Genomic DNA, 14,148 nt, shown 5'->3' on the forward strand with positions numbered 1-14,148 from the left:
TGGGAGCACGCCGTTTTTGCGGGCGGCGCAGTTTCACCGCAAGGATATTGTGTTTCTTCTGGCGCCTTTTAATAATGTCGAAGCGCTTTCGCCTGATGCCAAGGGGGCGTGTGAGAACTTTGAAGCGACAATTGTCGACTTTGGCAACTATCACAACGAGAACCGTGTGCAGAAGACCTCAGTCTACAACCTTTTGTACGGCCGCGACAAGGAGAACCCACGCAAACAGGCCTTCAAAACCCTTCCTACTGACAGCGGAGTGACGGATTTCCGCTGGATCCATCTACCCGCTAATAACATGGCATGGGTAGAGGCCTTGCTCACTAAAGCGTTTATCGAAGAGGGTCTGCACGATGTGGACGGGTTTAAGGGTCTGGAGAAGTCATTCAACTACCAGCATCGCGGACAATGGACGCATTCACATTTCATGCGGCCGTTATGTCAGAGTACGCCAAGGGCTACGGCTTTAAAATCTCGCGACGAGGAGTCAAGTTCGGAAGACACACTCTCGCCCCTTTCGCCTAGTATAACGGTGAATGGACAGACGATAGTGAATGAACGACCTCGGGATTGTAGAAAGGAAAGGCAAAACCACATCCATCCCGAGAACAACGGCCATGGCCACCACCGTCGACATAGCAGCAACAAAAGCAAGAAGAAGAATACCGGTAAAACAGAATACTTTGCAGACAACGCAAGTGTCCACAGCAAGAATAAGGGGTCCAAGTACCCCGGAACTCCCAAGGGAGAGAAGAGTAAATCGTCGTTCGGTCGTGAGCGACATCCGTCCACGTGCAGAGACTTAACAACGTCCAACGTTTGCGTTTTCATGCCGTATCTACATTTTGAAACTGCGGAGCGACGGCAGAGAATGCAGGAGGCTATTCAGCGGGCTGAGTTTATTAGACGACGGCGGTTACCACCGCCTCCACCGGTGCTTTCATTTACTCCAGACCAGGTGATAGGTCGGTCTGTTTCGCGAGATGAGATGTTGATTAATGCGCATCTTACGTCGTCGTCTACTGCCTCGTTGCATGTTCGACGCACGCTGGACCAGTTCTTCTACCCGAATATCGATACTAGTACCCGAGACCAAGACCAGGTGGTGTACCGGTATCAGACGAGAAGTGACGATGGACGCTGCGATGATCCAAAGATCTTCATGGTCGACCAACTGTGGATGTGGATTCTGGGCCCAGATTTGATCGTGACAAGCTTTGCTCAGCGGTGGGAGCAGCCCAAGAATGACCCGCTGAATGTGCTGGACGGTGTCATTGAGGATATAAATTCGAAGACCCGTGATCCGGTTACCTCAGTGTATGACCTGGCGATTGCAATCACGAATCGGTGCTCTGGGGTATTTGATCGTCACCGCATGGACGAGGAGTACCAATTCCTAGACATGTTCGAATCAGCAGTCGGACTAGCAACCGACCGCGAGACGGTACTATTCCGCCAATTCAACGCAGCATCCCTCCAAGCATCAGAATGGCTCATGAATCACCGCAAACTCAATCACTGGGCCCGCCACGCCCAAAAACAGGAAGACCAACAAAAAAACTACCGTCCCTGGATCCTTGACGACACTGACCAACGAGCCTGCCACGAATCAGATGAACCTCTCTTCATTGACAAACTCCTCGACATCGGCCAGGAAACCGACCTCCTCGCCGAAGCAAAAGACATCCGCGACGAACTCAACATCATCCGCACAATCCTACAGCACCAAAAAGACATCCTCGACGACCTCCAAGACATCATCTGCAGTATCCACACCCATACTTACAACAACCGCCCGCAATCAGACATAAAAAAACGCTTCAGAGAACAACACCGCACTATCGACATTCACTTAAAAGACATCGAGCGCATGGACGCCCAGGCCGAACGTGTCTACTACTCCATAACAGACCTCCTGGACCTAAAACAGAAACAAGCCAGTGCAAACGAAGCCCGTTTCGCGCGTGACCAGGCCGCGGGGACAACCCGCCAGGGGAAAATCATCCTCGTCTTCACTATCGTCACTATCATCTTCTTGCCGCTCTCTTTTATAACATCGTTCTTCACAATCAACCTTGCCGAATTCCCCCACGACACCGACGGTGACACACAACTCCACCTCTCCTACGTAGCCCAATACACATTTGGCATCGGCTTCGCCATCTCCATCCCGCTAATCGGCTTAGCCCTCGCCGTCGACGACATCGGCAACATATTATGGCTCGTACGCCGGTATTGCACGGAACAATTCTGCAAGCTCACCGGAAACGACGACATTAAGGCTCAAGGAATGCGGAAACAAGAGAAGACCCAGGATATGGAGTATGAGGCTGCTGTGGAGAGGATTCGGAGGAAGAGTATGGAGACGGAGTTTGCGGGGAGTTTATTGCCTGTTTCGACGAGGGGGACTGGGAGGACGGGGCGGACGGGGAGGACGATGCCGTTTAGGGTTGAGGGGTTTGGGAGGAGGTTTTATGATTGATTTCTTTGGTGTAGATTTGATAGATAATGATAATGAGATTAAAATAAAAAAGGCTAACTTGAACAGATGAAGGTGTTACAGACATTAATTGCTTCGAGTTTATTGTTTAGTCAAGTCAGAACTTTCTGCGCCTAAACACCTTATTCCATATCATCTTCTTCATGTCTGAACTGGAACCAAGCGATATATTCAAAGGCGAGTCTCACCATGGCCATTTTCCAGGCCAGGTCAAGCAGAGAATTGTGTTACCACTGCCATATCTGTCAGTACTCCTGACAAACATGTAGAAGGTACGTGTAAGCATACACACCTACCAATATCACCTACGCCAGTCTGTGCTCGGTGGATTCATCTTTCCGAGCTCTCATCTGTGCACAGTCCCATAGTGAAATCTAGCTAGTACAGAACCCGGGCAGCCTGCTGCCTTGTATTCCAGTATGATAAAGGTAAGATGGCCCAAGTCCAAATACCCGCTGATGTAGATGGAAAATGAAATATGTGCAATGACGGTGTCAGGCTGCCCTGATGAGACTACTCATATGTGACAAGTAAGCATCCAATTAACAGCTGTTGAGAGGGAAGGAAGCTTCAACCCAGCATCGAAGCAAAGATGAAAGCCATGCATGTGCTTATTCACCTACCAGGAAGATGGAGAATGGGCCGCATTGCGGAACAGTCCCTTTAGTCTTTTAGTGTGTGAATATGATTGATTGGCCGGCTAGATTTTACCAGTGTGTACATGCTAATACCTCGACACCTCCCGTCCATACACCTTATTCAATAGTCTCCGAAACACAACCCTTATCTTGTTCTTCCAGCTAATGCTCATCGTCGCATACGCCCAATTCCACACAAGTGCTGCGGTCCGCCCCGTCAACCCCTGCGGCAGATACTTATACCCGTCCTTTTCGTGTGGGATCTGCATCAATGCATTAGCGTCCCCGATATACGCCAGCGATCCTAGATCCCGGAACGAAAATGGACCGGATTGCTGGATATCGCCCTTGTTGAACCGCGTCGCTAGCCATTTGGCTTCTTGGAAGGTTGCTTGCGCAGTAGCTGGTGGAGCACCGGTTTCGGGCATGGCGTTGTCACCCATTGCGAAGACATCTTGCATGACTGCTGTTTGGCCTTGGTCGTTTTCGAGCTGCACGCGGAGTTGGCCGTCGACGAGTAGTGCGCCGACTTTGGATGCTTTTTTCACGTGCCAGGTAGTGTTTGTTACCTCGGTGGGTGGCTTTGAGCCGTCTTTCATGAGTACGGAGTCCGTGGGGAGGGAGCTGAGATCCTGCAGTGCGCGCGAGACGAATTTGTTCATTGCATTGCCTGTCACCCATACGCACATGCCGGTGCCGACTTCTCCTTCTTCCTCGGTTGACAGGGTTAGGCATCGTTTTGGATCCATGTCGTATGGTGGTGGATCGCCGGGTGCGCCCCAACGGAGACCTTTGACGTGGTGGGAGGTTTTGATCTCGATGCCTTCTTTTTGCATAGTGTCCATTGCGTAGCGGGAAAGGGACTCGTCGAACATGGAGAGGACTTTAGGGGCGATGTCGTAGAGCGAGATGCGTGGAATGCCTTCAAGGGCCGGGTATAGACGGACTACGTCTTGATAGATATAGTCGCGGAGGTTCGCTGCTAGTTCTGTGCCCGTGGGACCGGCGCCGACGATGGCGAAGTGTAGTAGGTGCTTGCGCATTTCCGGTGAGGTTGTTGGGAGTACGGCTAGTTCGAAGCATTCCCGCACGCGACGCTTGACCCGGCGCGCATCGCCGATGTCCTTGAAGAACATGGCGTTGTGTCGTACACCGGGCGTCTTAAACGTCTTGCTCACTGCACCCACCGCGATGACTAGTTTGTCATACGGAACCTCGAACATTTCTCCCTGCTCCCATCTCCGCGCCTCAGTCATGGGCCGGTGACTTGTAGTTTCAGGGCCTTCCTCATGTAACCGCTCATCTTCGTGTGTCCGCGGTGATTCCGTAACACCACTCTTAACCACCGTCGATTCACACAGCACCGTCTTTTTGTCAAAGTCGACCGCCCGCGCAGCCGCCTGAATGAAATCGACTTTCGCCTTGGAATCCCGCACCGGTTCGACGATATTCGAGAAATCGAGTGCGCCGCTGGCAGCGTCGGTAAGGAGCGGCGTGAAGACGAAGTAAGACCTCGGGGAGATAATAAGCGGCGCGAAGGAGTCTGCGGATAGTCTGCGCGAGAAGCTGTACCCTCCCCAGCCGGATCCGAGGATGATAACTCGTTCGCGGTTTACGTCTGATTGTGCGATTGCTGTCGAGTGTCCGACTTGCGCAGCCAATGCTAGTTTAGTCGTTGAGAATCGTGCTCTTTGTACCTGGCGCAAGGCCGAACGCCGGGGCAGGACCTGTAAATGACTCAATGCCAGTAGCGTCATTTCAAAGCTGTACTGACCATAGAAAGTAAATGGAAGAAACGAAGAAATATAAATGGCAAATCCTGAAAATAGCACATGAAGATAAATGCATTTCGCATACTTCCGGAACCTGAACACATCATGACTTCATCTGGCATTTCCCCATGCGGTAAAAGTGATATCTCGGTCAACGATCGACTCCGATCCCGGTGCCCATTAAAAGCAACATTATCACCAATAGAGCACAAGCACTCCTGAACATCGGAACGAGGACTTCCGTACTATGACTCTGACTCCGTACGGTGTACGGAGTACGGAGCATGAACAATCACGGGATCCACGCCGGCATCGCTCGGACGAAAATAGAAAGGAAAAAGAAAGTGTTCGGAAAGTCCAGGCTTCCGTAACTCACCACTCCGGGCGGATAAGGGTACCGAGAAGATCTGTCTGTATTAGTACAGCTGAATTAGCAATGATTGTTGAGATACGCGCGGATTGTGGACGACGTCTCGTAATCCAATGCCAGTCATAGCCCAACAACCCGTATTGGGAGAGTACCTCAACACCGGAATCGGTGTCCTTTATGAGAACAGACATGGAATCCTGGGATGAGGGGTGGGATGCGAAGACATTTAAAGCAACGAAATAAGTCACGTGACACGATCATAAGATTGTCGCATGGTGCATCCTGTGCAGTAGATAGAAATGTACTCTAGCGAAGAGATGAATAATGAAAAGAATAACCGGAGCCCATGATTTCTTTCCCTCTTCCTTTTCTTTCCTTGTCTTCTCAGCTATCGACTGGCGCAGAGTTTATAGTCACCTAGGCCACTTGATCTTTTTCAGCGATATCGGGCTATGTTGTCTTCAATACAACTTGGCCTAGTGATATTCCTTTCTCAAGGGTCACCGGATTCTGTTCAGAAGCCTTTACAGTGGCAGTACTGACATACTGATATACGGCCGACGTTTCCGAGAAACTTCGGAAACTGGCCTTTTCCGTTTTCCGCCATGGCTTCGGAACCTCATCCTTATTTCTACTTGGTAGTATTCTATACTAACGCTTAAAATGGATGCTTCAGAGCAGAAGACGGGAACAGCGAGCGCTATTTTGCAGTCCGGGTTTCCATTCTGCCCATTCCCTCAATACCAACTGGAAGACCTCCCCACTGAGGGAGTATTGGAATGGGTGGAAGAGAAATTGGATGCAGGCCAACCATTTGTCGTACGCGGGTTCGACAGACTTGATACCTGGGATGCTGCACTACTCACAAGAGAGAGCCTTTTGGATCTTCTATTCTTGGACTGTATGCATATTGATCTCGTGATTGACGAACCGGGGCTTACTTTGGCATCTAGCAATCCTTGTTAGAAACTGCCAAACCGGACGCGATATCCGCGTGTCGGCGCAGGAATTGCTGCGTTCCGAAAGGCCTGGCCGCAAGGATAGACGTAGAATTCGAGAATCGTTAGTGCCTCTTGCTCGTAAGTGTTGAAAGGGTCCTTATGTTAAATTGTCTAGGCTCTATGCGAAAGATCTACAATGTCCCCCGCGTTGGGCTGAATCGCTAGATGCCCTCCTGCCAGAACCATTTCGATATCTTGGATCCCTCGACCTTTTCAGAGCTTTACCCAAACATATAGCCCCAGAGGTCTTTATGGCATATGTGGGCACGCGGAATTCATTGTATGTCTTGGTCTATGCACCCTTTTATCTGCAGGGCTAGCTAAATCTTGATACAGTTCCGGATTCCACAGATGTTTCAGCGGCACCGTTGCTTTGAACTTCTTACTCGAGGTTGATGGTACGTTCATTATCCTGCCCAATCCTGTCATTGATACTGAGTGACCATGAACCCCGAATAGGTATAGGCCCCGGTACAGTTTGCTACGGCACAGATCGAGATAGCCAAGAAAGATACAATGTATTCACTGAAAAGCTAGGACGTTCTCCCCACACCGACTGGGTGAGCATTTTGCCAGCGCAGATGAAACTCGCAGATTTTCCAATCTATGTCTATGATCAAAGACCAGGTGACCTGGTTATTTTCCCCTCGGCTACTGCACACCAGGTGTGCAACCTGGCCCCGAGCGTTACCAAAGTTGTCTGGAACATCCTTCATCTTTCCTCACTCATGGCATTTTGGCAGGATGTCCAGCCTGCGTATCACCACCAATGCCATGCAGATACTGGCCGAGTACCATTAGTACCATGTAATAGCTTACACCGCGCCTTCGAATCCAATGAGCACCATCGCACAAAGGAACTTACTACATTGGTAGATATATTCCAAAAGCTCATTGATGACCAGATCATTGAACGCGAAATAGATACTCCTATGCGGTCAGTCGATCCACAGGACGGTGTGATTGAGTGCAATTTTTGTGGCTCAACGATCTGGAATCGCCATCTACATTGCGACGAGTGCGGCGACTTTGACCTCTGCATGACCTGTTTTGTATCTGGTCGCAGCTGCAAACATACGTCCGCATACTCGTGGGCACAGATCGTGCCAATCCCAGAATGCAAAAACCTTGTGAAGCACGTTTGGAACATGCTTGAGCTCGCTCCTCAATATTCTTTGCCTGCCAAGTAAGCTATTGCTTTCCCTACACACCTATAGATCTACTGATTCTTTCTAGTTCTAAGTCACTCGGGACCTTGGCTTCTCAAGCGGTGCTCACTCGTCAAGATTCTACGGTGGGCGTTCTTTCATTGTCGGTATGGAGAGCAAAGCACTGACAGCTCCGTAGGGACGGCTATGTCATCTATGCAGGGACAGTCATCCACAATGGAAAGGCATTTCCTGTGAACGGTGCTCTTCCTTTTTTTGCTATCGCGGCCTTTTCCGTCATTTTGATATCGAAACTATCGCTTTGCTGCGACATGTAGGGCCATGGACCTGTCCAAAATGTTCTAGGATTTGCAATTGTCGCTGTTGCCATTTCCCTCAGCCATACCAGCGCAAACATCGACCAGCCGGTCCTCGTGTCAAAGCAGTCGATTCACGTGGCTCCGTCTATGGATTCATGGATAATGTATTCGACCACAAGAGAGGGAAAAGGCCGACCGCCACCATCGAAGATACTTCGACATTATCGCAGAACAGTCCACAAGGGCAGAAACGGCCGCGCACTGAGAGCAGCGACGTGTTCCTCGATGTTTGGAAACAAGATCGGTTTAGAAGACCCAGATCAAGGCTATTGACCAATAGAACGAGTGCCTCACCACTTGAGCTTCCTCCTATTTCCGAGCTGCCCGGAATGGGGTCTACCAATTCTCGGGTCGAGGCGCCTGTCCGCATCAGCGATTTGCTCGTCCAGCAGGGGAGCCTGCCCACAGACGAAGGTGCTGACCGTCGAGCATTCACTTCTCCAAGCTCTTCAGCACATAACGCTTTCCCAAGGTACGAAGTTATGCCCCGTGGTTTCACCGTAACTCCGCCCAGGCCCGAAGAGGCTCGTCCCCACGCCGTAGCGGGCCCCCAAACTAGTGCGGCGCCTGGACTGGGGGACATACCTTCCCTTGAGAAACGCCTAGAGGCCCTCCGCACCTATGCAAACGACCTTTTGGAACTGTCATTGACAGACTCCCACGCCCAAGTTCTCGACCGGATCCAACAGCTGCAGGGGCAAGTTGAAGCGGCCAAGAGAAGGAAAGCGGAGGCTCTATTGAGTGGTTTACGGACGGATTTTCCCGATTTGGCTGACGTGGCCATGGAAGAAGCACGGCGGCGGGGGGTCTTGCAGTAATGATGCCAAGAGAGTCCCACTATCTGCTTACAGGCCTTCCGAGATTGACGTGTATAGTTATAAGGTTATGGTCTGTTTCCGAGCGACATTTCTAATCATCCTTCCCCGCTTGCCCCTCTCCGTTATAAATGCTGCATTCCATAGTATGCTTGTATTCCAGCATATCTATCTTCATCAATTCATTCAAGAGCGTCATTGATATTTATCTGTACACTGCACTATGACCGAAACACTCCATCTCAACAGCCGAACCATCTCCCTGCCTACAGGCTTATTCATTAACGGTCAATTTGTAAACAGCAAACAAGGTGCCAAATTCGACGTCGAAGACCCTGCCACAGGCCAGCCCCTCATCTCAATCGTAGAAGGCCGCGAGGACGATGTTGACGAGGCAGTCCGCGTTGCTCGACAAGTCTTCGACGCCGGAGACTGGGCACAATCCAACCCCACCTACCGCGCATCTCTCCTAAATAAACTTGCCGACCTGTTTGAAGAGAACAAAGACGACCTGATTGCGCTTGAGTGTGCTGACACCGGCAAGACTCTGAAGCTTTGCTCGTCGCTTGATTTCCCAGCCTCGGTCGGTACTCTGCGGTATTATGCTGGTTGGGCCGATAAGGTTGCGGGGGAGACTTCATTTAATATCCCTGGTACTTTCGCGTATACTAGGAGGGAACCCATTGGGGTTTGTGGGCAGATTATTCCGTGGAAGTAGGTCGTCTGCATTGCCCGCCTGGCCGTCGCTGGATGCTGACCCAATAGCTTCCCCTTGATGATGTTCATATGGAAAATCGCTCCAGCATTGGCTACCGGAAACACAGTTGTCATTAAATCCGCCGAGGCTACTCCGTTGTCAGCACTCAAGGCCTGTGAATTGATCTCCAAGGCTGGCTTCCCGCCTGGCACGCTCAATCTGGTCTCTGGGTATGGCAAGACAGTTGGAAGTGCAATTGCCCACCACATGGACGTGGATAAGGTTGCGTTCACCGGCTCTACCACCACTGGACGTGCGATTCTGCGTGCCTCGGCCGCGTCGAATCTGAAGAAGGTGACTTTGGAGCTGGGAGGTAAATCTCCGGTATGGACCCAGCCCCAGCTTATTCAACAATATGCGAGGGCTAACGTTTCGCAGAACATCATCTTCCCCGACGCCGATGTAGACAAAGCAGTGGACTGGTCCGCATGGGGCATCAACATGAACTACGGCCAGACATGCCACGCAGGCACACGCATTTACATCCACGAAGACATCTACGATACATTCCTGACCAAATTCACTGCTCGCCTGAAGGAGATCATTATAGGCCATCCATTTGACAAGACCACGAAGCAAGGCCCGCAGAACAGCAAGATGCAATACGAGAAGATCCTGGGCTACATTGATTCTGGTGTCGAGGAAGGTGCCACGCTGCATCTTGGCGGAAAGGCTATTGAAAAAGAGACTGGTGGGTACTACATCGAGCCGACTATTTTTACGGATGTGCGGCCGGAAATGAAGGTACTGCTCCCCTTTTCCTAATATCTTCTTCATGCTCATAAGCGGTATAGATCATGCGTGAAGAAATCTTCGGCCCCGTCGTCGCAATCTCTAAATTTTCCTCCGAAGCCGAAGTCATTAAGCACGCCAACGACACTTCATACGGTCTCGCCGCAGCCTGCCACACCAAGGACTACGAGCGAGCTATCCGAGTGACGAATGCGCTGCGGGCGGGCACAACTTGGGTGAACATGTATAACTTTGTGCACTGGAGTATTCCGTTTGGAGGGTTCAAGGAGAGTGGAATTGGACGGGAGTGTGGAGCGGCTGTGTTGGAGAATTATACGCAGACGAAGGCGGTTTTTTTTAATATGGGGGTGCCGTGTCCGGAGTAGATAACACATAGTCGTGATCAATGAGTGACTTTCTTCTCCTCTTCAAGCTGGCCATTCTGAATTACGAATTCTTCACCGTAATGCTCAAGAAAAAGGTGGGTGTTATCCATGGTTTAGCCCAAGCCCTCCGAACACCCGAAACGGAGATAGTCTTTCTCGGAAACCCAAAAAAACACTCAAGCGAGGTTTCACCGATCGATGCGCACAGACGCAACCTTTCTCGGGTTACAATCGCATCTTAGTCGGACGGTTCGACAAGGCATTTGCTGATCTAGAGGAGGGGAGATTTATTAAGGCTATGTTTTGTTGGGATTGATCAATGTAACTATCATGTATAATGCAATACGTCTCACACTAACACTAGTCTTGCCTGCTTAACAGCTACCCGAGCTGCTCACTCAAAATCAGACTCGGCAATCAGGTTTAGACCTGATTCCTGGATCTATAGATAGTCAGTATCAGGAGACTTCGCCTCGGGTTAATAGTCCTTACCAGACGTTGCCCCTCCTCCGAATTCGTCCCCTGTAGCCTCACAACCATTGGACACCGCAATGGGCCCAACCTCGCAGCAGCTTGGATAATGGACTCAGCCACCATATTGCACCGAACAATACCTACAGCAGAAGTCATTAATGACGATTTTGGACAGTAGGCAATAGGGAGTACACACCCCCATAAATATTAACCAAAACAACCCTAACCCGCTCATCCTCTAAAACAATTTCAAACGCTTTCACCATAGTCTCCGTAGTAGCCTGCCCACCTGCATCCAAAAAAATTGCACTCATCCCCCATAAAACGCAATCGGATCATTAGTCGCCATCGCTAATCCTGCACCATTAACAACAGTCCCCACATCCCCGTCGTTCAATCGCACATATACCAGGTCTTGTTTCTCAGCTTCGCGTTGCGCAGGGGATTTGGTCGTGTTATCGCGGAGGTTGGCGAGGTCGGATTGGCGTGGGGCAGTAGCGTGGTCGATTGCTAGGGCGGATGTGTCATGGTAGAGGAAGGTGTCTTGTGGTGCGTGGAGTAGTTTGGTGATTTCTAGGTGTGTAGCGTCGGTGCGGGTGAAGAAGCTGTATAGTTCCTGGAGGAGGGTTCGGAGGCGGTTAGTGGGCTGTTTGAGCCATGGTTAGATGGGTTGTGAGTTGCGATATGGCTTCACTTGTGATTCCTTGCTAGTAGTCTAGGTGGACTACTGCGGGGATGGGATGCTGTTTTTGTCTTGCTTGGATAGGATGATGGCTGGGGCTCGTTTCTCGCGGTCAAGAGTTATTGTGAGGTGGTATTCGCTATATTGACCTACTACTTCAGGTTGAACCGGCTTAGCTGCATTCTCCATGGGTGTTGGAGTATTTGCTTGTGCCATGTTGGAAACGGGAGTGCCAGCTTTGGTACATTATGAGTTAGTTGTGAGCGAGCAGCATGGGACACCTGACACACCTGCTTCAATAAATCCTGGAATCACAATCTGTGGATATGCAGACCGCGATGCTGGATCGGAGGTAAAAGAGATAGAACAAATGGGAAAACAGAATGGTAATTCTGTTCAGATTGGAATCGAGCACCGCGTAACACGAACATGATGGGTATGATACTTAAAGTTCCCTATCAAAGATAATTGAGCTTCTATGCAAGAAGAATGCAGAAGGAAATGTGCCTCTTTTTATGCCATAAATTTTCGGAAAGCCGCCCGGTCTACAGCCGGCAAACTCGAGAAACGTTGAGTATAAATCTCGATTTCTCTTCTCCTTCCTCTACGTATACCCTTTCTTTATTGGTATTGCATTTTTAACTGTACTCGTGAACATGATGTCGCTTCGCCTTCCCTATGCTTGACTCCAGTCGAAAGCGACCCCACACACCCAAGAGCCGCCATGAGCACTATCAATAATTTACCGTATGTGTGAACTATTCGCAACCTCCGGATTGATGATAGCACTCCTATAACCTATCAAGGATTCACAGGAAAAGCAGTACGATCCGAAACCCTCTTCCCTGCGTTTGTTCACGAATTGAGAAACCACAGGCTACAGCAAATGCCCGCGATACGATTGCATACGGCAGAAAGATTGTGGGGGGTGTCTCTCCAAGGAAGGGCGGCTCCTAGCACCTTAGCCTGCCTGACTACAACACAGTACTGGAGGTGAGTCTCCTTATCACCATACTCGTATTCAGCAAGTAACAAAAACAGGCCAAAGAACACCTCAACTCCCACGCAACCGTTGTCTTCGTCCCAGCCCTCCTAGCTGCAAAAGCCATTGAAGAGGCAGTCTCGGCCCAAGTCCCTCTCATCGTCTCCGTGACCGAACACATACCCGTCCACGACATGCTCCACATTCAACAAATCCTCCTTACCCAGTCTGGTTCTCGCCTAGTAGGCCCCAATTGTCCGGGAATCATCTCACCTGGCGGCAAATGCCGTCTCAGAATTATGCCATATCAGCAATACATGCCCGGAAACGTGGGGATCGTTAGTAAGAGCGGGACACTGAGTTACGGGGCAGTTGGGGCGACGAGCTGTGCGCGGCTGGAACAGAGTCTTGTTGGAATGGGCGGTGATGTGTTTGCAGGTACGACGCTGGTGGGTGCGTTAGAACTGTTTTACGGGGATGAGTGGACGGAGGGAATTGTAGTTATTGGGGGGATTGGAGGGGAGGCGGAGTTGAGGGCTGTGGAGAGTATTAGGGAGTACTATCGGTCTTCTAGGAAGCTGAAGCCTATTGTTGCGATGGTGACGGGGAAGACGGCGCCGGAGGAACAGGTTATGGGGCATGCTGGGCCGGTGCTTAGGCCTGGGGAGAGAGGCGCTGAAGCTAAGGCGACTGCTCTGGCGCAGGCGCGGGCGACGATTGTGCCGCATCCGGGATTGATTAGGGTGGAGATGAAGAGGTTTTATGATGGAGTGCAATGAGTGATGTTTTGTTCAGTTCTAGCTGAATAAACAAGGCCAATTTCACGAGTAACTTGCCCCTGGGCCGATTATGCGAGGCCGCGGATGTCGCCAACGCGTGCTTGTTCTTGGCCAGCGATGAGTCGCGGTTTATCACGGCGACTAATTTGGAGGTTGATGGGGGGGAGGGCTATATAGAATATGTAGAACATGTTTAGCGCTCCTCGTACTCCGGAAGCGGGGTTTCTCTCGAAAAACTGGAATCCGAGAATCGTTGACCAATTAGGGTTACGTGTCCGCCGGTTATATGTATAAAGGCTGTATCCTCTTCTCCATCTATTCCATCCCTCTGAGTCTATTATTTAACCCCTTTGATTCCACTTCAATTTTTCACTGCTAGTTATTAGTCCAAACAGCCATGCTTCGCTCATTCGCAATCGCCGCCACCCGGCGTCCCCAAACTACTGCATTGTATGTGCGGGCTCCTATGACAGCCATGGCATCTGTGAGTAGTGTTCTCAATATATCAATGACAGACTTCAGTCAACGCTGCGAAACACCGATCTATTCCGCGAACAAACCTATATCGGAGGTCAGTGGCAGGCTGCACCGGACAAGAAGACATTCTCTGTAACAAGTATGGATCAACTCTCAGCATTTGATCTATAGGAAGGGATATCTGACGCTTGTGCTCAGACCTGGCCGACAATAGTATCCTAGGGACTTGCCCGGACGTGTAAGTCCTCCCGATTG

At 50.5% G+C, this 14,148-nt stretch overlaps 5 protein-coding genes across 5 annotated transcripts; 3 read left to right on the forward strand and 2 right to left on the reverse strand.

Annotated features, from left to right (window-relative positions):
- Window positions 1–3,224: 3,224 nt before the first annotated feature.
- EURHEDRAFT_447020 (putative pyridine nucleotide-disulfide oxidoreductase) lies at window positions 3,225–4,895 on the reverse strand (the record flags this gene model as incomplete). Its single annotated transcript, XM_040783643.1, has 1 exon — window positions 3,225–4,895. One exon carries the CDS (start codon window positions 4,893–4,895, stop codon window positions 3,225–3,227), a length of 1,671 nt encoding a protein of 556 aa, XP_040642704.1.
- Window positions 4,896–5,943: 1,048 nt separating this feature from the next.
- Window positions 5,944–8,627, forward strand: EURHEDRAFT_512311 (ZZ-type zinc finger protein; the record flags this gene model as incomplete). The annotated part of the gene is made up of 7 exons (XM_040786057.1): window positions 5,944–6,181; window positions 6,234–6,342; window positions 6,397–6,561; window positions 6,618–6,679; window positions 6,741–7,467; window positions 7,518–7,575; window positions 7,830–8,627. 7 exons carry the CDS (start codon window positions 5,944–5,946, stop codon window positions 8,625–8,627), a joined length of 2,157 nt encoding a protein of 718 aa, XP_040642705.1.
- A 220-nt stretch (window positions 8,628–8,847) lies between these two features.
- Window positions 8,848–10,499, forward strand: EURHEDRAFT_447650 (aldehyde dehydrogenase family protein; the record flags this gene model as incomplete). The annotated part of the gene is made up of 4 exons (XM_040783678.1): window positions 8,848–9,338; window positions 9,390–9,705; window positions 9,760–10,125; window positions 10,176–10,499. 4 exons carry the CDS (start codon window positions 8,848–8,850, stop codon window positions 10,497–10,499), a joined length of 1,497 nt encoding a protein of 498 aa, XP_040642706.1.
- Window positions 10,500–10,893: 394 nt separating this feature from the next.
- On the reverse strand, window positions 10,894–11,871 carry EURHEDRAFT_520211 (succinyl-CoA synthetase-like protein; the record flags this gene model as incomplete). Its single annotated transcript, XM_040786815.1, has 5 exons — window positions 10,894–10,941; window positions 10,992–11,113; window positions 11,170–11,262; window positions 11,337–11,619; window positions 11,809–11,871. The coding sequence occupies 5 exons, from the start codon at window positions 11,869–11,871 to the stop codon at window positions 10,894–10,896; spliced, it is 609 nt and encodes a 202-aa protein (XP_040642707.1).
- A 508-nt stretch (window positions 11,872–12,379) lies between these two features.
- On the forward strand, window positions 12,380–13,416 carry EURHEDRAFT_512314 (succinate-CoA ligase; the record flags this gene model as incomplete). The annotated part of the gene is made up of 4 exons (XM_040786058.1): window positions 12,380–12,402; window positions 12,442–12,478; window positions 12,532–12,585; window positions 12,697–13,416. 4 exons carry the CDS (start codon window positions 12,380–12,382, stop codon window positions 13,414–13,416), a joined length of 834 nt encoding a protein of 277 aa, XP_040642708.1.
- Window positions 13,417–14,148: the final 732 nt, after the last annotated feature.

This window comes from Aspergillus ruber, assembly GCF_000600275.1.
Source record: "Aspergillus ruber CBS 135680 unplaced genomic scaffold scaffold00002, whole genome shotgun sequence".
Lineage (NCBI taxonomy): Eukaryota > Fungi > Ascomycota > Eurotiomycetes > Eurotiales > Aspergillaceae > Aspergillus > Aspergillus ruber.